We start from the raw sequence: 20,842 nt of genomic DNA, 5'->3' as shown, positions 1-20,842 counted from the left end.
GGGCCTGGTCTCCCACCCCACCTCTCCTGCCTGCCAGTTATTCCTGCTGGAGAAGAATTGTGCATAAGACACTGAATGTCCTACAGGTGGGGATAGCAAAGGACAAAGCTCTGTTCTAGGTCCTAGGCTTGGGTCTAGTTTGGCAGCAGTTCGTATGGGCTTTCCCTCCCAGAATTCTTTAATTCTTCCTACTTATCATTTTCTATGCAGCATGATATTTCATTGGGTTAATGTACCATTCACCAAGATCTGGACACATTGTCTTCATATTTTCATTGTCATGATATTGTAATAAATTTCTCTCTGTGCCTTTTAAAAATAAACTAATACAATATGTCAGTTATATCTCAATAAAGGGGGGGGCGGGAAGCATTATCACGACTCATGTGGCTCCTGCCCTCCTGGGACTTACAGTCAAGTAGTAGGATAGTTTGTTGTTGTTGTTGTTGTTTAAGTTAAGCTAACTTAATTTCATAACAACTTTATGGGTTCTATTAGTTATTTTATTAATGCTGTGTTACTCAAGACATTTTCTTGATAAGTAATAAAAATAAGCAGGATTCTCAGACACAAAATAATTCGGCAAGACTTGAGAATATTATGCTAAGTGAAATAAGTCAGACTGAGAAAGACAAATACCATATAATCTCACTTATGTGGGGAATCTAAAGAATGGAATAAATGAACGAACAAAACAGAAATAGACTCAGGAAGAAAAACTGTGATTGCTAGATGGGATGGGGATAAGGTGAAGGGATTAGAAAGAGCAAATTAGTAGACACAATATAGTCATGGGGATATGAAATACAGTCTGGGGAACATAATCAACAACGTTGTAAAGATTACGTAAGGTGTCAGACGGGCCCTGGACTTGTCAGGGGGATCACTTCATAGACTGTGTAGATGCCTGACCAATGTGTTGTATAACTGAAGCTGAAGTAGAATAATATTGTATGTCAACTATAAGAAAATATATATATATATATATATAGTCACAGGAGGTGGAGTATAGCATAAGGAAGATAGTGGTATTGTAACAGTTATATAAGATGTCAGAAGGGTAGTAGCTTGGGGAGGGGGGTTATCACTTTGTGAGGGGTGTAAATGTCTAACTATTACATTGCTTTGTATACTTGAAACTAATAAAAAAAATGAAAACCAATAATGTGACAAGGATAGCCCAATTCAGATATAATGAGATTGATGATGGTGAGGCATAGATTGGAGAGAAGCAAGAATTAATGCAGGAGGCTACCTTGGTGACAATCTCTGTAGTATATGTGACACACGGTAAGGGAAATGGAGTTAGAGGTAAGTGGATTGAAAATATACTTCGAAGGTAAATACAGTACATCTTCATGGTTGGATAAGGGGAGGAGATGAGAAGAGAAATATCAAGATGACTTCTACACTTGAACAAATGGGTGTTTAAGGGAAAGGTTGGAAGAGGGCAATTTAAGGTTAAGAGAGAAGTCAAAGGTCTGTTCAGCGTCAGCATATTAATTTGCAGGTATGTCTGAGACATCAAGTTAGAGGTAGACAGTTGTATATGCGAGTCAGGAGCTTTGAGAAAGATGTTTTAGCTAGAGATCACGTCTTGGCATCTGTGTAACACAGCATCATTTTAAAACATGATGCTTAGTTGATTTAAACTTTTGTCCTTTAGCTTATATAATGTCTTCTTCCTAATATTTAAAACCCTGGGAATAAACATTTAGCAGTAGCAAATATAATTTCATGTAATATTTAGATGATACAGAGCTAAATCCTTCAGGATTTTGGCCGTTAAGGAGCACCACAACTTTGAAGACAGAAAACAAACAAACAAACATGCAATAAAAGGCAGTATATGATAAGTATACCATAACTATGATACAGACATTAACTGTTGCAGAGAGAATTCTATTTCATAAATATCAGCCCAAATATCAGAGTAGGGAAGTGAATAAAGAAAAGATAAGTAGTACACCAAGAGGGACAGAGTAAGTAACAAAGGAAAGAAGTCCGGGGGCATTAGTGATAGCGAATGTACATTTTTAGATGTAAGTGTTGGGAGCTGTTTGGGGCCATTCATAGCTCTCAGTACTGCAGCAGTTGTCAGACTAGTTATTGGGGGGCAGTCATGAAGCCAGAAATCCTGGGCTGGTGCAGGCTTGGAGGAAGAGAGAGTAGGCCCATGGGCTGGGCAATGGAGTTTATTCCTATCATAATTAAGTGTCCTGTGTGCAGGAACCATTTGTGATTCCTGTGGATCACTTAATAGAGCTCATCCACTTTTCAAGTGTCAAGAAATGGTACTAACCTGTGAGCCAAAGGGACATCTTACTGTTTTTAGTTCCTTAACTTTAGATATAGCACATTCTTACTACAAGGCCAATCTGAGTCACTGGGTCAGAGTGGAGTCACTTGCACAAGTAAAGATGATGTGCTCAATAAGCTTCCACTCCTTAGCGAACTCAGACATATCCAGTTTCTGATACTCACCTGAGTTGCCATGTAGATTTCTAAAGGAAATCTTGTTAAAACCAAAATATTGAACATATATCATAATTTGCATTTTCACTGCCAGAAAACGGCAAAGGGTGGGAATGTAGCAGTAACCCTGGAAGAGCAGTTCCTTGCTTCTGCCTCTTCCATCTGAACACATAGAAACAATGTGTAAATGCCTCATCAACCAGAAGCACAGTGGTCATGAGCAGTGGGAGACCATTTATCTCTAATTTGGGAAAATTTTGACAATGAATGGTCACACTAAAATATATTGATGGATGTAAAAATACTATTACTGAAATTTGTTTAACTTATTCTTAAAAAGCACAACTATTTAGAAATGTATTTCCATAGGTTACCTAAATATTAAAAATAAAACCTAAAAAGAATTATTCTTGATATATATATATATATATATATATATATATATATATATATATATATATATATATATATAGAGAGAGAGAGAGAGAGAGAGAGAGAGAGAGAGAGAGAGAGAGAGAGAGAGAGAATATATACATACTCTCTAAAGGGGCTTAGGTGTGCCTGGAAAGAACATTTCGCTAAATTGAAAATATTTTCAATTTTAATTTGTTTATTATTAAGTGTTTTGGCCAAGTTTTTTTTCATAGAAACAGTCCCCCTCTTCATTTAGAGTTCCTTTATCAATAAATAATACTGTAAGACAAAATTTGTCAAATAGGTTGCATGTGTTTGTGATATTTTTAATGGTTTTCCAAACTTAGATGCTGAAAAATTATAGGCTTTTATAATCATATTCTGATATTGTATAGAATATACATAATCTGAAATTAAGAGCTCCATATAGAATATAAATATATCCTAAAATTAGAAACTCTATCAAAAGGTTATTCTCACAAATTAAGATGTTCTACGGCACATTTATGGAACTTAAAAATTGAATCTTGTTCTGTTTTTGAGAACTCAATATTTAGTTTGATTTGTTCAGTTCCTTTCAGCACATTTTAGTGTGCTTTTATTTGCAAGTTTTGTTTATAGTAATAGCTATTCCCTAAAAGTTTCAAGAGCTGACGTGTTAGAGTGCTCCATTTTACTGAATATGATGATTAAAGATTACCAAGTGATTTTACAGAAAAAAAAAATGCATCCAAAAATTAGGACTTATTTATAGAACTTTGTTATTCAATCAGAATTAGGAAGAATGCCAGGAAAATGCCGATTGCTCTGTGGAAGCATCTTTATTTTGTTGTTGTTGTTTCAACATCAGCTTTGTCTCCAAAATTTTGTAACAAAGTTATTCTAACCATGTATGTATAAAAATATTTACAAATCTGGGCACTTACAAATTCTATTTTGATTCGTAGAATATTACAATTTGTTTGGACCTATGTGACTCATCTTGATCTCCAAGAATATGCTTGCCTGGTGCTTGGGGCAGCCATCTTTTTTTATGTTCATTTATTTCTTTCTTTCTCTCTTTCTTTTTTTCTTTCTTTCAGTATATTTTATTTTTATTTTTAATTTTTTAATTACAGTTGACATACAATATTTTATTAGTTTCAAGTGTACAACATAGTGATTAGGTATTTATATAACTTACAAAGTGATCCCCCAATAAGTCTAGTACCCACCTGACACCATACATAGTTATTATAGTATTATTGATTATGTATATTCTCTATGCTGTACTTTACACCCCCATGACTATTTTATATTTGCCAATTTTGTAGTTCTTAATCCCTTCACCTTTTTCACCTAGCCCTCAACCCCTTACTATCTGGCAACTGTCAATTTGTTCTCCATCTATGAGCTTGTTTCTGTTTTGTTTGTTCATTTATTTTGTTTTTTAGATTCCACATATAAGTGAAATCATATGGTATTTATTTTTCTCTGTATGACTTATTTCACTTAGCATAATACTCTCTAGGTCCATTCATGTTGTCGCAAATGGTAAGATTTCATTATTTTTTTATGGTACAGTAATATTGCATTGTATGTATGTACCACCTCTTTAATCATTAATCATTTATTGATGGATACTTGGATTGCTTCCATACCTTGGCTATTGTAAGTAATGCTGCAATTAACATAGAGATGCATATATCTTTTTACATTTGTGTTTTGGATTTCATCAGATAAATACCCAGGAGTGGAATTGCTAGGTCATAAAGTAGTTCTGTTTTTAATTTTTTGAGGAACCTCCATATGGTTTTTAATAGTGGTGCTCCAATTTGCAATTCCACCAAGAGTGCATGAGGGTTCCCTTTTCTCCATATCCTCAGCAACACTTGTTTGTTGATTTTGAGATGATAGCCATTCTGACAGGTGTGAGGTGATATCTCATTGTGATTTTAATTTACATTTCCCTGATGATTTTGTATGTTGAACATCCATTAATGTCTATTTGCCATCTGTATGTCCTCTTTGGAGAAATGTCTATTCAGGTCCTCTGCCCATTTTTTTAAATCAGGCTGCTTGTATTTTTGATGTAAGGTATGTGAGTTCTTTACATATTTTGGATATTGACCCCTTATCAGATATATCACTGGCGAATATCTTCTCCGATTCACTAGGTTGTCTTTTTGTTTTGTTGATGGCTTCCTTCACTATTCAAAAACTCTTTAGTTTGATGTAGTTCCATTTGTTTACTTTTTTTGTTTGTTTCCCTTGCCTGAGGAGACATAGCCAAAAACATATTACTAAGAGCAATGTCAAAGAGTTTGCTGCCTATGTTTTCTTCTAGGAGTTTTATGGTTTTGGGTCTTACATTTAAGTCTTTAATCCATTTTGAGTTTATTCTTGTATATGGTATAAGGAAGTGGTTTTGTTTCATTGTTTTTGCATGTATGTGTCCGGTTTTCCCAACACTATTTATTGAAGAGACTATGTATTTTTATCCCATTGTATGTTCTTGCCTCCTTTGTCATAGATTAATTGACCGAATAGGCATGGGTTTATTTCTGGGCTCTTTACTCTGTTCTATTGATCTGTGTCTGTTTTTATGCCATTACCATGCTGTTTTGATTACTATTGCCTTGTAGTATAGTTTAATATCAAGTAACATGATACCACCAGCTTCGTTCTTCATTCTCAAGATTGCTTTAGCTATTCAAGGTCTTTTGTCGTTTCATATAAATTTTAGGATTATTTGTTCTAGTTCTGTGAAAAATGCCTTTGATATTCTGATAGGGATTGCATTGAATCTGTAGATTGTTTTGGGTACTATGGCTATTTTAACTATGTTAATTCTTCCTATCAATGAACACGGTATATGCTTTCACTTATTTGTATCTTCTTCAATCTCTTTCATCAATGTCTTATAGTTTTCAGAATATAGGTCTTTCACCTCCTTGATTAAATTTATTCCTAGGTATTTTGTTTCTTTTGATGCAATTGTAAATGAGATTGTTTTCTTAGTTTCTCTTTCTGATAGTTTGTTTTTCATGTATAAAAATGCAATTGATTTCTAATATTAAATTTATATCCTGTTCTAATTTCTGTGGTGATGAGTTTGTTTAGTATGGTCCTATATTCTTCATCAAGGTGGTAAGTCTTTGTGTGATCTCCCATCAGTAGTTTGCTGAATGGCTGTAATATGCTAGTTCAATTTCTGATGTTTTCTAGACCTGCTGTTTTTGAGAGCTTGGCATCTGAGCCCCATATGCTACCCTGCTTCAACTGTGTTGTCCCTTGAGTGCAAATTAGTTTTGATCAAAATCTATGTAACTAGGCTTGATCATCTAGGTTAGTTTGTTGCATAGGTGAAATGACTTTTCTTTATGTTGAGCTCTGAGTTTTCCTGCCTTCATCCAGAACTAGACCCTGCCTTTTGCTTAGAGAATGATTCCAGTGAACTCCATGGTTTATTACTATATTTTGACGATGAGTTACTGCTTGTCAAATGTTGTATTCCCCAGAAAATACACTTTGAGATGGTGATTGCATGCAGGAGATTTATTAGGGAGTGTTCTTGGGGTTAACACCTGTGAAAAGGAAGGAAAAAGAAGCAGAGGCAGAAGTTCGGCTGTAATGCAATCTCAGTAGAGGCCTTAGCCAACCCTCCTGGGAGTTCTAATGATGGAAGGAGCCTTACCAGCCATCCTGAGCTGGGGCAAGCTGGCCAGGCTCTTATCGTCCCGTGTTCATCAATCACTGAATGAAGGCTGCCCATAAAGAGGGTTGAGGCTGTACCTAAAGGGGCCAAGAGTTCAGGGGCTGTCTGCCAGCAGCACTCCAGCAGCTGGGACAATATGTCCTTTATTTCTGGAGGGGAATCTTAGCAGTGCACGACAGCACCTACAGTTCCCTTTGAAATGTATGCAGTTCTATAATTAGCTTTTTATTTTTTTCAGTATGTTGAGAACAAATTTGCAGAAAATCAGAAGCTAGAACAGCCTAGGGCCAAAACAATTATAATGTATCCCTGAAACCTGGATATGCATACTTCTAGACTTTCTGTTATATAATATAGTTAATATCTTTATTACTTAAGTCACTATTCGTCAGAGTTCTACTGTAATCAAAAGCATCCATAGCATAATATAACCAAACTAATACAGCCAAGCAATTCAAAGACAAAAATAATCAATAAAAAACAAAACAAAACAACTATTGGCTTTTGATGGGGTGAATAGGAAGGACCTCTACTGTGGAGATGATATTTGGGCTGAAACATGAGTCACAGTATGGGAACAGGCAAGTGAGGATGTGAGAAAGAGCATTCCTGGCAGAAGCAGGAACAATTTCAAAAGCCCAAGACAGAGGTGAGTTTGGCAGGCTTACCAACATGGTGCTCAATGGTGGAATCAGTATATCGATGGCCTCTCTAGGGATTATAATGTTTGGGCATGAAAATAAGATATTTGAGGGCACTGGGTAGAGACTTTTTGATAGCTTTCAACTAAGGTCTAGGCCTTTCGAAAAGGTCAAAATAAGAATCTGAGAATATGGGAAAAGAGCAATGAAGGGTGCAGCATGTACCCCAGGACAGAATTTGGGTTGCTGGGCTGTGGCTTAAGATGTTTTAGATGCTCCAATGTTAAATTATTTTTCTTTAAAGAGATAAAGTTCATTTTTTGTTTGTTTTTGCTCACAAACGTGTGAATATGATCAAGAACATTTTAAATGTGAAAAGTAAGGGTAATAACAAAAATTATTAAGTACATGATTTTGATTTAGGAAGAAGGATATTTGTACAAGAGATTGTCTGCAATTGCCAGAAGAAAAAAAAGACTGATAAATATGTTGAGAATAAGACTTCTGTGCAGGGATGTGCGTGTGTGTGTGTGTGTATGTATTTATATAAATATATTTAAAGAGGTAAACAGCTTTATAGCATCATAAAACTGTATTAAATGGCAGGAGCATAACAACAGAAGGCTGTATCTTACATTTACAAATAAACCTGGTAGAAGTGAAGCCGAGTTAGTACCGTAGTTCAAAAAATTGCTGGAATATTTTCAGCAAAATAGCTGGAGAGTTTCTGGAAAATCTTTTTATTTTTTTTTAACCTTCATGAAGATAAAATAATGAGAAACTACTGAACAAAAAAAACAGTGAGATTCTATGGACCAAGACCCTTAAGAGAAGATGACTCAAGAGTAACAAAAAACTTTCAGACATTAATTTGTGACTGTACCGCACCAATGATGCCAATTTCAGATGTGTTTGTTAAACTGCTGCCAGTAATCACTAAGGAATTACAGAAAATGGGAAAGAGTGTAGTGTCAGCCGGGGTTCATGGCAGGAGACAGAAACATTTTAAGTAGGCAGAGATTTAATGTGGTAAATCAGGTGCTCGTGAAATCATTGCAAGGCCTGGAGTGGCGATCTCCAGCCTGGGCTTCCCGGAATGACTCCCAGACACTAGAGGCTGAAACAGCAGGGAAGTTTCTGCCTCTGAGAGCATCCTACAGCCATCGAGTTTTCAGAACATGATTATAACTGAGATTCGGGAATCACGGAGCTGGAGCTGTGCGCTCATGACTGCTGCCCTCACTCCTCCTTCACGCTGGTGACTGGGCACTGGGACCTGGCGTCCTCTGCTGCCTGTACTTTAGCTCCTTTCACCCAGGATTCCGCAGAATGACATGAATCATTGCCTCAGAAGAAAATCTCACCTCTCCATGAGACCTTGCTTGCCAACCAAGAAATGTTAGAAGAGGACAACCCTCACTTTTGACTTACAAATCGCTCACAGTTGCACCTGCGTGGCAGGACCTTATTGTAATTCCAAGCGTTAGCTGTGAAAGCATCTGGGAATTAATTATACATTTAACTCTTAAGTCCCTTTCATGCAGGAAGGCGTGATACAAGGGGTCAAATGGAAATTTCAGGGAGCCAAACCATAGTATTTCACACAGCTGTAGACGACAAATATTCTTATTCCTTCAGAGGGAAGAAAGAGGTCCTAAGAGACACCTGCTGAACTTGACATTGATCTTAGTATTGGTTAGAAAAGATACCCTGTGTGTCATTAGGAAAGGATGCAGCGATCACTGGGAATGGGGGGGGGGTTCATTAAAAACAAATCATACTGGGTAGCTTATTATAAGTGGTAAGTAATACAACTGTATGGCTATAATACATCTCGATTTCAACATGGTTTTTGCTCCAAACTTTTATATCATGGGACAAACAAGGTAGTGGTACAGTTGAATGGATTTGTACTGAGTAGACAGATTTAAAAATGCCAATTAGTAGACATATGTCCAATTATAACACATGCTGTAGAAACTTATACTTTATCTTGCCCTGTATTACACCAGGACTCCAGAAAGGACATTGATTTTAAAACTAGCAATAGTCTGGGCCAGCTGAGTAGCTCAGTTGGTTAAGAGCTCGCGCAAGAGTTTGAGCTCTGAGCAACAGCGGTTCGAGTCCCAGCCCGAGCTGAGTAGCCGCTGAACTGCCAACAGATGGCAGGATGGCTCAGCTAAAATTAAAAAAAAAACAACAGAAAACAAAAAAAAACTAGCAATAGTCTATATTTATTGAGTGCACCTGAGTGCAGACTCTAGGTGTGGCCCTATAGATACATTACTACCTTGTTTATTCCTTGTAACAGTCTTTTATTATCTCTATGACAAACATGAGGAAACTGATGCCAGAAAGTGCAAATGGCTTGCTCATAGCTCCACAGTTGTAGTAAGCAGCAATGCTGAGAATCATACCTAAAAGCGCTTCTAGGAAGAGGTACCAGAGGGAGGAAGATGCCATAACATTTCTAGGGGAATCTGGCTAGCGGTGTACCTGCCAAGAAAGCCAGGGGATGGCATTTTCTCAGTTATTCCAATTGAAGTCGAAGGCTGGCCCACTGCCTGCAGGATCTGGTCAGTATCTCAGGGACTCGAACTCACATTGACACGCTTCACTAAAGACTCCCATGTAAAACCAGATGCCAGTTTATTAAATTATGAGAAATGTAACAGTCAAACGGACCACATATGGGCAGTTTTCTTCATGCACCATTTAAAGGAGAGTCTGATGAGCAGAATGCTGACTGCAGAGGATGAATCAGCGAAGACGCTGATCAGACTGCTAACTGGTTGCAGTCTCTGCTAGTCATCACGAGGCGGGATCATCCGCTGGCCGACTGCGTCTCTGGACTCACCTACCTGCGAGGGCACATTCTTATTTGGCCAGGCAGAGCCCAAATGTACCTCTGACTCCTTTAGACATGGCCGATGGCTATTCTTTCTTTAGATATTTTAATGATTTCACCTAAGTTGTTTTGGATTACAATGTAGTCTTTCCTTTTTAGGCGACTGTTCTGAACAGTTTCCTGCTGATACAATTTATTACCTTTAGAAAGCAAGTTTAATTTCTGTATTTAATTTCCAAATCTGTTGTCCTTGTACACTGCATATATGATGCAGGTCCCTCTGACTCTTTTCATGACCTGTGCTGCCACTGGTAGGTTCACGAGAGCCAACAAGAAAAGAAGCACCAGTGCTGACATACAGAGTTTAATAGCAGCACACATTTTTTTTTTTAAAAGACACCATTTGTATTTCACACAGGCTCACTGTGTGTGATGTATAATAGCTATCCAAGAAGCCAGGCTAGACTTACCTGTATTAACTGTCAACATAACGAATGGGCAAGTGAATGAATGAATGAAGGGGTTGACGGCCCTACCCTAATCTTCACTGACACTTCACGCCTAGAGCAGCAATGTTTATTTAGTGCAGGGTCCACCTTTTCAGAGGATATTTGACAGAATGGAATATATTTAGAGGAAACTGACCAGATGGTGATGGGCCTTGAAAACACATTCTGACAAATGGTGGTAGGACACTAGTGACAGTTAGCTTAAAAAAGAAAAGACTTAGAGGAAAGACAAGAAAAGCTAAGAGTTATTGAGTGTATTAGAGTAGGCCAGGAATTGTGTTTCATTTTTTAATGGATTTTGAACATTATGGGTGTATCATAATTAAAAAGGAATACTTTATTTTGAGTTGCCCTGGAAGAGAGGGCTGACAGTAACCAACAGAAGCCATAGAGAGACACCTGTGCTCATTGAATGATGACATTCTTAACTCTCAAAGCTGTCCAACCACAGGAAGAGCTACCCTTCGTGTTATAGGTTCCCTATTCTTGGGGATACCCAAGCAGAGACTGGTCTTGCTTTTGATGGAGATATTTTGGAGAGGAGTAAGTACTATGTGGAGGCATGGATCAGATGAACTCTAAGACTTTGCCCAACCTCATCCTGTGAATGCATCATTATTTTACAACACAGGAATCCCTTTTGTTTTTCTTTTGGTTTAGTGGCATGAGTCCTAAATGATTAATGTCACTTCCAATTCAATAGATCAATTGTTGGGGACACTAGCTGCTGTTTCATTCAATCCAGCACAACCCAGAGTTGCAGGGATGGGGAAAAGCTTTTTGTGAGTGGGTCATTAGGTATAATAGTAATAGTAAGAACAGACTCATTTCCTCATTTGATCCCAGACCCATGTATTCTGTGTATGGGAGAAACAGTACCATATATTGATTCCTTTTTCAAACCATGTCACATTATCATTCTCAAATAGTTTGAAAGCTTCAAATGGTAGTAACATTTATTTCTGTTTTTGTATTTAAATGCAGCTCTTTATGCTTCTGCAGTTCCCTCTGATTGCATTTTCTAATTTGATCTTTGTTATTTTTAGTGAGTGAACCTTGAGTATCAACCAACCTGCGCTTTCTTTCATGGCAATTAACATCACACCTTAAAAACTCGTTCCTGTGAATGGGGAAAAAGAATATCCAGTTAAAATGACAAAAGAAAGATGCAATTTTATAGCTAGAGAAAACCTACATATCACATATTAATAGATGAGAAATTCAAGCCCAAGGAGATGAAATGACGTGCCACCATCACATCGCTTAGCTAGTGGGGAAACTGAGCACTTCTCCTTCTTTTGTCCCCACTCACTGATGCAATTATATGCTGTATTCTTTTCAAGATAATCTTTTTCTTCTTTTCTTTTCTTTTGTTTTTTTTATTTCCTAGCACGTAGAATTTTTTTAAAGGACTTTTATTTGGGAATTGGTGAGGGAAACAGTGTTGGGGAATTGGGAAGGGGAATATTGTGTTTTTCCAGGACCCATCAGCTCCAAGTCAAGTTGTTGTCTTTCAGTCTTAGTTGTGGAAGGTACAAGCTCAGCTCTAAATCCAGTCGCCGCTTTCAATCTAGTTGTGGGGTTCTGGGGTTGGGGGGGATTAGAATAGGGTGCAACATAGTCGACTATCCCATGTGGGAGTCTAACTGGCAACCTTGTTGCACACTGAGCCAACTGGCCGCCTGTTGGCAGCTTGCGGCTGCTCAGCTCAAGATGCCATATTCAATTTTAGTTGTGGGGGGAACAGCCCACCATTCCATGTGGGAGACCAGCCGGCAACCTTGTTTTTAAGAGCATGGGCTCTCACTAGCTCAGCGGCAGCTGAGCTCAGGCACAGCTCACTGGCCCATGTGGGAATCGAACTGGCGATCCTGTTGCTCAGAGCTTGCACTCTTAACCAACTGAGCAACTCGGCCGGCCCATAGAATATTTTTATAGTGGTCATTTTTATATCTATTTTTACAGCCTGATTGACGTTACCCGAGGAGAAGGTATCTGAGTAGGATTCCAAAGTAATAGTTTTTTAAAGCATATCCTTAGTTCTGTAGGCAGAAATTCTAAGGAAAACTTTGTTTGTAACTCTGGATTTCTCTTGGATCTCTGCAGTGCTGCATATGATGCTGTCCTTGATAGAAATGTGGCCATTAAGAAGCTCAGCAGACCGTTTCAGAACCAAACACACGCCAAGAGAGCTTACCGGGAACTGGTCCTCATGAAGTGTGTGAACCATAAAAATGTGAGTTTTTATTTTTAAACCTCTGGCAGTGGGAGGTTGTGAGATCAGGGAAAGAAAATCAGTATGCCAACTTGAGTAGGAAAGGCTTTCTTTACTTTGCAATTTCTGTCTCTTAAGGTTGTTTATCCTGCCCATATGCTACATTTAATTTCATTGTCCTCATGGTAGCTTTCCGCTTAAAAATCATCTACAAACCATATGGCGTGGAGGGGATGAATTTTATAGGTATTTCCCTGTTATGAAATTAACCATATTTGGTTATTTTGCTGCAAATTAACCAGAGAGCTTCAAGCTTTTCCAAAATTAAAACAAAACCAATAACCAAGACTCTCCTGCAAAACAATATGCTGCATTTCTTTTCAATTCAAACTTGATTATGAACAGGTGAAGGTTTTTATCTCCTTTTTCTTTTAGCTATAGTCTGGCAATGGCCTCAAATTGTTCAGTGTACACACTGTGCTTTGGCACCTTGTTTTTAGTAGGGTTGGGAAACTGTGCAGGGACATATCTGCTAAGCACTTCAGAACAGAATCAACAAGAACATTTCTCATTGGGACTCAGTAGGGTACATTATTACAGGATGTTCTTCTCTTCAGAGCATAAGCTTCTTTAACCATAGGCAAAGGCCTCTAGAATTCTTTCTCTGCTCCCGCTCTTCTTAGTAAGAGTAAATGAAAGATAATTCATTATTTCAATGACTATTGTTTATTAATAAATTATAATAAACATAGTACATAGAATTTATTGCATACAAATGTACAATAAAATAAGTTATACATTATTATAATAAAACTATAAAAACAATAGCTATGGTAATCCCCTATGGGGTTTTTCTAAAGTATGAAAATCACACAAAATATATGAAATTATCAGTGTAGTTTTATAAAGAAGTGAATTTTTCTATCAATCACACTAAGAAAAAGCGAATGTATGAATGTTCAGTTGAAAGATATTTGACATGCAAATATGTGGATTCAGGCCCAATGACAGTGCTTCTGTTTGCCTCTATTACTCTACTCCAATGATGTTTTAGTTCAGTCATTTGACAAATATTTATTGAATGAATAAAATGTGTCTGGTATGGGTCTGGGTGATGTAGATGCTAAGACTATAGCAGTGAAGATAAGAAACAGATTCCTGCCCACGCAGAGCTCATGTTGTACTGGTAGAGAAAGGCAGCCTACAAAACTGATGGGTAAATGTATGGAGTGTTCGACAAGTGCTATCAGGGAAAACAAAATGAGGAACATAAATTCTGGTCCATGTCAGTGGGGTAGGTTTCCTCTCTTAAATAGGTTAACCAAGAAAGGAAAATTTTATGAAGTATGTACCTTTCTTTAATTTGGACATGCAAGGAACATGATATTTCTAAAAAGGAGTATACAAATGATGAAAAGGATAATTCCTAAGAAAAGTCATTCTACTAAAGCAATTTGTTCTTTCAGTATGTTAAATAAAGGCAGGAGCAAGATTAACCACATGACCAATGCAATCTATTTTTATGATGGCAAAGAGGTTGAGAAATACCGTGGGCAATGGGGGATGGATGGATATGGGCAATGAAGCAACCGTATGGAAAGTTTTGATATTACAGTTTGTGTTGTCATATGTTTATATTCCCTTAATCCTCCTTCCAGCCCTTATAATGCAATAAATACATTGTGAAGAAATTTCCACTTAATTTGAGGGAATCCTACCCCATGTTCTTGATGGGGCAGTTCACATTGATGTGAAATATGGAGGTTCACATTTACGATACCTAGAAAAGGAGTTCCAAATTGAAATGATAATTTATTAATAGCATCCTACCTGCTGCCCGCTTGTGTTTGTGTTTGTATGCATGTATGTGCATAAGTTCACTGAACTATATTTCTGGAACTTGTTAACAGAAAAGAAGTTTACTTACAACCAAATGTAAATTTCACTCTAGTACTTGTAATATTAGCTAAAAGCAGTAAGAATGTAGAATTCTGTTAATGCTGTGGAAAGCAACACAGTGAAGTAATCCCAAATAAGTCTTTAATAATAGAGAAGAAAATCCATTTAGAAAATGAATACTTAATTCTAGGAACTGATTGTGGGGCCATGACAAACATTGATTCACATCTGTGCATTTTAAGATCCTGGAATAAAGAAACTCAATCAGATTCCTGCTTGGAAACTGTTCCCATAAAATGGAAATACCTGTGATGATCTATTTCTGAAGACAAGATTTTTAATTGCTTATTAGTAGGAATTAGAATTTATAAGGAAGCAAATAAAGAACAGAGGAGAAATCTCAAAGGGAAATCAAAGAAGATGAAGGTGATTTAAACATAAAAGTATAGGAAAAGTGAAAATAAGAATGCATAGTGGGGAACTTATCTTTTAAAATAATACATCTTGATTTATTTAAAATTGCAATGCTATTTTCTAGATTAATTTAGATTACCTAGATTATTTATTCACCAGGTGATATGAGTTCGCATTTTTCCATCTTTAAGGGTTATATGTGTGTTGTATGTGCACATGTCCTATGCATGGTCTCTGATGTTTTTCTTTGAACAAATATCAACAATGAATTACTTTCCAAGACTGATAAAATACTAGAAAAACAGACCCACTATGTATGTTTCAATGAGAGATGTGCCACATAGGCATTTTTCAACACACACTATAATTAAGCATACAGGGTAACAAGGTACTTTAATCACAAATTTTAAAGAATGTTTGAAACAATTTTATTTCTATGTGCATATTCCATACTGCAAGTTTGCTATAGAAGAGATGATCTTGGGTTTTTTTTGGATATGTTATAACCATTGCCATATATATATATATATATATATATATATATATATATATATATATATATATATATATATTACATATATATGAAAATATTGGACATTATTATGACTTTTTTCTTAATAATTCCTCAACAAGTGAAAACTACCCAAGGCCTAAAAGTATTCCTTACAATTGACTATATTTCTCAGGTGTTTAAAATAATTTTGTTTTATTTTTATTACTTCATATGTTTCAGTACCACTTATGAAGTTTACTGAAATTCATTAATTCATGTTTCAAAGATGTATAAATATTAAACTTGTACTTATTCAATTTTTATGAAATAGTTACATCTATCCTGTGAGTAGAAGATTGTTATCTATATTTTTTATTTTTATTTCCCACTAGCACATTAGTACAGAATATGAAGCTGCAAGAACATTTTGAGTTATTTATGTAAGCAATTTATTTGGAAATGTGACAAAAGGTTTTTTTTGAAATTTACTTATGCTATAAGGTAAACTTCTGTACTATCTAATATATAAAATAAAGCAGGAAACAAGTTTAAGAAATAGAATATTAATACCTCTTTTACATTTTTCACTAAATTCATCATTGATATCATCCAAGATATACCTTTCCTTACACATGCAATTGGAACATTAGCTTAAATAATTTGAGTGGGAAATAGAAAAAAACAAAACTAAAGTAACAACACAGAAAATATCTTGAATTATAGTTTTACCTTGATTAGAGCACCAACTTGAATTAGAATACTACCTTGCGTATTTGGAGGAAAAATATGGGCTTACTAAGTCTTGTTGGGTGTTTCATTGCTGCCTCACTTTCCTCCTTTTTAAAATTACATTCAGCTCTATATTCTACCAAAGAGAACCATACTCTAAAGCAATATCACAATTATATATGTCCTCTGACTCTTTTACCTAAGAATTTGAGCTTTTTAATTACATTTTACCCTAAAGACACAATGTATGTCCTTTTTGAGTACGTTTTTCTATATTCTGTGAGACAGTTCTAGACATTTTTTTCCAACTTTCCTATTTCCACACAAGTGTGTGACTTTGAGTTGGAAAAAAAAAAAAGCTCTGGTTTAAAGATGCTTTTAAATAATTCATTCTTTTTCTTCCTCTCCTTCCTCTGTCTCTTCCACTGTCTCTTTTCCAGATTATTAGTTTATTAAATGTCTTCACACCCCAGAAAACGCTGGAGGAATTCCAAGATGTGTAAGTAACAAAACTCATAAAAGAAGGGAGAGAAGAGCTCTCAAATAACTCAAGGGAAATTGACAAAAGTCAAATAGATGAAACGCCATGTGGAACTCAAAGGGAGCTGGCGGGAAATGAAAAGGATCCAGCAATAGGACACAAGGTTCTGTGTCTGCTGTTACTTCCTGGAAAGACACTTCTGCTTCTTTCTGCTTTTCTGGCTCTTTGTACTTTGTTGTTCCATGTTCTTTGTTCAGTCAGGGGAGGCTTATTATTTATTATGTATTTATTATTATTAATTGATTCCGTAATCTTTCTAGAATGAGTAAATTTACTTTGAAAATTATACGAGATACATGATAAAAATTATCTTTAATCTGTATCTCTATTTTTGTGGTGCCTTTGATTTTGTGTAAAAAAAGTAATCTACTTAGAAGTATAGTAGCAATAAGGACAGGAGAAGAAGTGAATCCTGGCACAGATGCATTGCATGTTTAACGCAGATGCATTTTTTAATTTAACACAGACATACTGTATTTAATGGAAGAGGCTATTCTGAAAAAAATAAAAATTCTTTTCTGTAATCATAATACTCGGGACAGAGTTCAGGAAATTCAGGGGAAAGTGAGAACAAGAGGAAAGTAGAAAAATATATGGGCAGGAGGCACACATTAATCAATGCTTCTTCTGTTAGCAACCTTAGAGTTATCATGGCTAACAGCTAACATGCAAAACTTGGACATTTTTCACATTCTTAATTCAGTCAAATGTAGAGCTGAGAAGTTCAGAAGACTACAGATTTAGGAGAGGATTCTGACTTGTTTGAAGGACTTCACAGGTCTTGTAATCTGGAACTAAATTGTGGATTTACTTTCCAGTTATTTAGTAATGGAACTGATGGATGCCAACTTGTGTCAGGTGATTCAGATGGAGTTAGACCATGAGCGAATGTCTTACCTTCTATACCAAATGTTGTGTGGCATCAAGCACCTTCACTCTGCTGGAATTATTCACAGGGTAAGAACCCCTACTCCAGAATTATAATTAAGATGCTTTTGGAGAAATGAAAACAACTGCGGATGATTTTCTTAATGCAGTGGGCTTGGTTAAATATACCGTTCCTCCTAATTCCTTTTATGTTTGAATTAGCACATAGTTCACTAATATATAGAAGGAAACTTTAGCTATACTGTAGTTGATTTTATCATTTTGTTTCAGCACTTTGAGAATCAGCTTCTGAGAAGCTTCATGTTTTCTAGCCCCTTGATTGGCAGAGGTCATTTGTGCAATTGAAATAAGACAGTTCATTTACACGGTTTGTTTCTGACAGCATAAAAACAGCTGCCCTGGTCTGCTCTTCTGTCAGGCCTAGAAATGAAATATAAGATGAAAGGTTTATGTTGCCAAAAAGAGAAAGCTAACAGATGATGATAAATGATATGTGTTTTTTCTAAAATCTTTTCCCAAGATGAGACTACATTGTAAAAATTATAGTATAGTTCTCTTCTGCATTTTAAAAAAAAATTCTGAGGATATTTTTTAAAAATCTGAAAAATAATTGTAAATTCTTTTAGGGCAGTAATCATTTGCTTTATGTAGGGCTCTGCAGTGAGGGGGGTCCCATCAGTGCTATTGGAAGACTGCCATGTTGATTGAGTAGATGGAAATTGCAAGTTCCATATGATGCTGGCTTTTAATTTCTTCTGTTTCTATTCTCAGGATTTAAAACCAAGTAACATTGTAGTCAAGTCTGATTGTACATTGAAAATCCTCGACTTCGGACTGGCCAGGACGGCGGGCACAAGCTTCATGATGACTCCTTATGTGGTGACACGTTATTACAGAGCTCCCGAGGTCATCCTGGGAATGGGTTACAAGGAGAACGGTAGGGATGCTTCTGAGTAGCAGCCACAAAGACTGTGAAGAAAATAAGTACATGTTTCAGATAGCCAAGAGTAATGTTCTCTTTCACGTATATGAATATTATTTTTAAGCAGGACTGCCAGCTTTCATATTCAAAGGGTTGTTAAAAAAAACTACTAATAAGAATCACTCATTAAAAATGTTTCTGAGAAGTAAGCTTAGCTTGAAGAACACTAAAATGATATAGCTAAAAAGAATTGTAAATGGAGTCTGACTAAACAGTCAAGTGGATACTAATGAGCACACATGCTGTAGATACTAAGAAAAATCGCTATTTGGGTTGCAGCTCAGCTCAAATTGAGTATGAAAATGGGAAGAAATCTATCTATTGCATTTAACCATTTGGCTTTCTTTTATATATTAGAGCAATTGCTCTAGTCCTAGGAAAAGATAAACAAAATACACCACAAACCCTTGGAGTGAGAATCTTTACAAATTCTCAATGCATAGTCAATTTAGAATAATCCAAATGTTCAAGTTGGATAAGAGTTTCTTTAATACTTTAAACTTCTCTGTAAGTATAATATTTAAGGTAGCAATTGCCTAGTAGGTTTTTATAAATTCCAAAACTCACAGAGAGAAAAATATTTTATATTACTGCTTTCGTAAAGAAAATCTAGAATTCATGAGCACTTTAAAAGATGGAAAGAATTTTCAAAATGTATTCCAATTTGATTTTATTGATTCAAATGAAGGATTTATAAAATATCTTTATCAAATGAAGGTATTTTATATGCAATAATTTACATATTATTGCAATATATTATTTTGAAAAGAATATCTTCAACAAGTAATACAGCATATTAAAAACATATCAAATATATTTAGGAATTCAAGTAGTTTTAAAGTAGGACTGGGATTGTTATAGTTATTCAATATACCTTTCATACTTACTTTTATATTCTACTCTATTTAGTCCTAGTGGTCTGTTTTTATAAGTTCTATAAAAATAATTATCATTGTATTTTTATGTGTAGGTGCTACAGGGTACTTCTACGAAAATTTCCTGGCCACCAAAGTTTTAAAAAATTTCTTTGAGTACTTCCAGATTAGAAGAGAGGCAATGCTTTTGTGTATTTGTATAGCAGAAGGAAAAAAAGTCAGCTCTTAGGAAGGCCAGGTTCACTTTGATGGACAATGGCAGAATTCTGTTAACCTTTTGACTTGGAACAGGCAAATCTAGTCCTCTTCCCAAGGCAATACCACATCTAATGTTTTGGAAAAGAAGATGTTTGAATACATTCTTCACAAATTACTTTTTAAAAATCAAAGGGGAACCAATTCACAAGTTCAAGAAATCAAGGGTCTGCAAGGGTGTGCGGGGGTCTGACTTTGCCTATTACGGCTTTTCAGATCCTTGCTGCAAAAATGGTGCACAATCTCGTGCCTTTTCCTTTCCTCACAACAAAGGGTTGCACGTTGCTGCCTTAGTTTTCTGGCATCTCTAGATCTATAGAGAAGCCATACCAAGCACTCTTGTGCTATTGTCCCACTTAGGTATGGGAAGAAGGTTATCATGCAGAAAAACCCGCTTGCTCCAACTTCAGGCATGCCCGCTAACCTGTGCACCTAACCCTGCCTTCCTTCCCCTAGAAGCATTTCAGCTTAATGTTTTTGTCCAAAAGTCCCCTTTGTCCTACTAAAAAGCCAGTTGGAAGAGGGGAAAGATTGGTAAGAGAAGGTGCAGCATGTTTGGTTAACAAGTACAAATGACAACTGAGAAATAAATATATGTATTATATATAACACCTTTTTTTAACACCTTTAATAACTTTTTCCACTTTATTTCTAGATGACTATTTTATAACATGCTAATTAATCATATATGTTTTTCTTGAAATATTTCAAATTGAAATGAAAATTGATGTTTTTTTACAAGGATTACTTCTGAAGGAAAAACTAAGTCCTGAGTATTAGGGATTCCAATACTTCTCCCTTTAAACTATGGTTTCAGCCATTTCCTAGTTTCTTGGATTTGGTTGGAATGCCTTGGTTGCATGTACCGAAAAGTGAAAAACAGAAAATAAAAAATCATTCCGCTAGTCCACATAACTGAATAAGAAAAGAAAATGGAAACAGCCAGCCCTACGGGTAGATTAAGATA

At 36.0% G+C, this 20,842-nt stretch overlaps 1 protein-coding gene and 1 pseudogene across 1 annotated transcript in view; one reads left to right on the top strand and one right to left on the bottom strand.

Annotated features, from left to right (window-relative positions):
- Positions 1–10,564, bottom strand: part of LOC109377947 (tropomyosin alpha-4 chain pseudogene) — a 32,286-nt pseudogene extending 21,722 nt beyond the window's left edge.
- The window catches only part of LOC109377948 (mitogen-activated protein kinase 10), a 113,838-nt gene that overhangs the window by 69,290 nt on the left and 23,706 nt on the right, over positions 1–20,842 (top strand). Inside the window, exons 3-6 of the mRNA XM_019634427.1 lie at positions 12,691–12,820; positions 16,775–16,833; positions 17,694–17,832; positions 18,535–18,700. Coding sequence (XP_019489972.1) covers positions 12,691–12,820; positions 16,775–16,833; positions 17,694–17,832; positions 18,535–18,700 — 494 coding nt within the window. The remainder of the gene's footprint in view (positions 1–12,690; positions 12,821–16,774; positions 16,834–17,693; positions 17,833–18,534; positions 18,701–20,842) is intronic.

This window comes from Hipposideros armiger, unplaced genomic scaffold (genome assembly GCF_001890085.2).
Source record: "Hipposideros armiger isolate ML-2016 unplaced genomic scaffold, ASM189008v1 scaffold_1658, whole genome shotgun sequence".
Taxonomy (NCBI): Eukaryota; Metazoa; Chordata; class Mammalia; order Chiroptera; family Hipposideridae; genus Hipposideros; species Hipposideros armiger.
The sequence above is the reverse complement of the archived record's forward strand: the minus strand, read 5'-3'. Positions and strand labels throughout refer to the sequence as shown.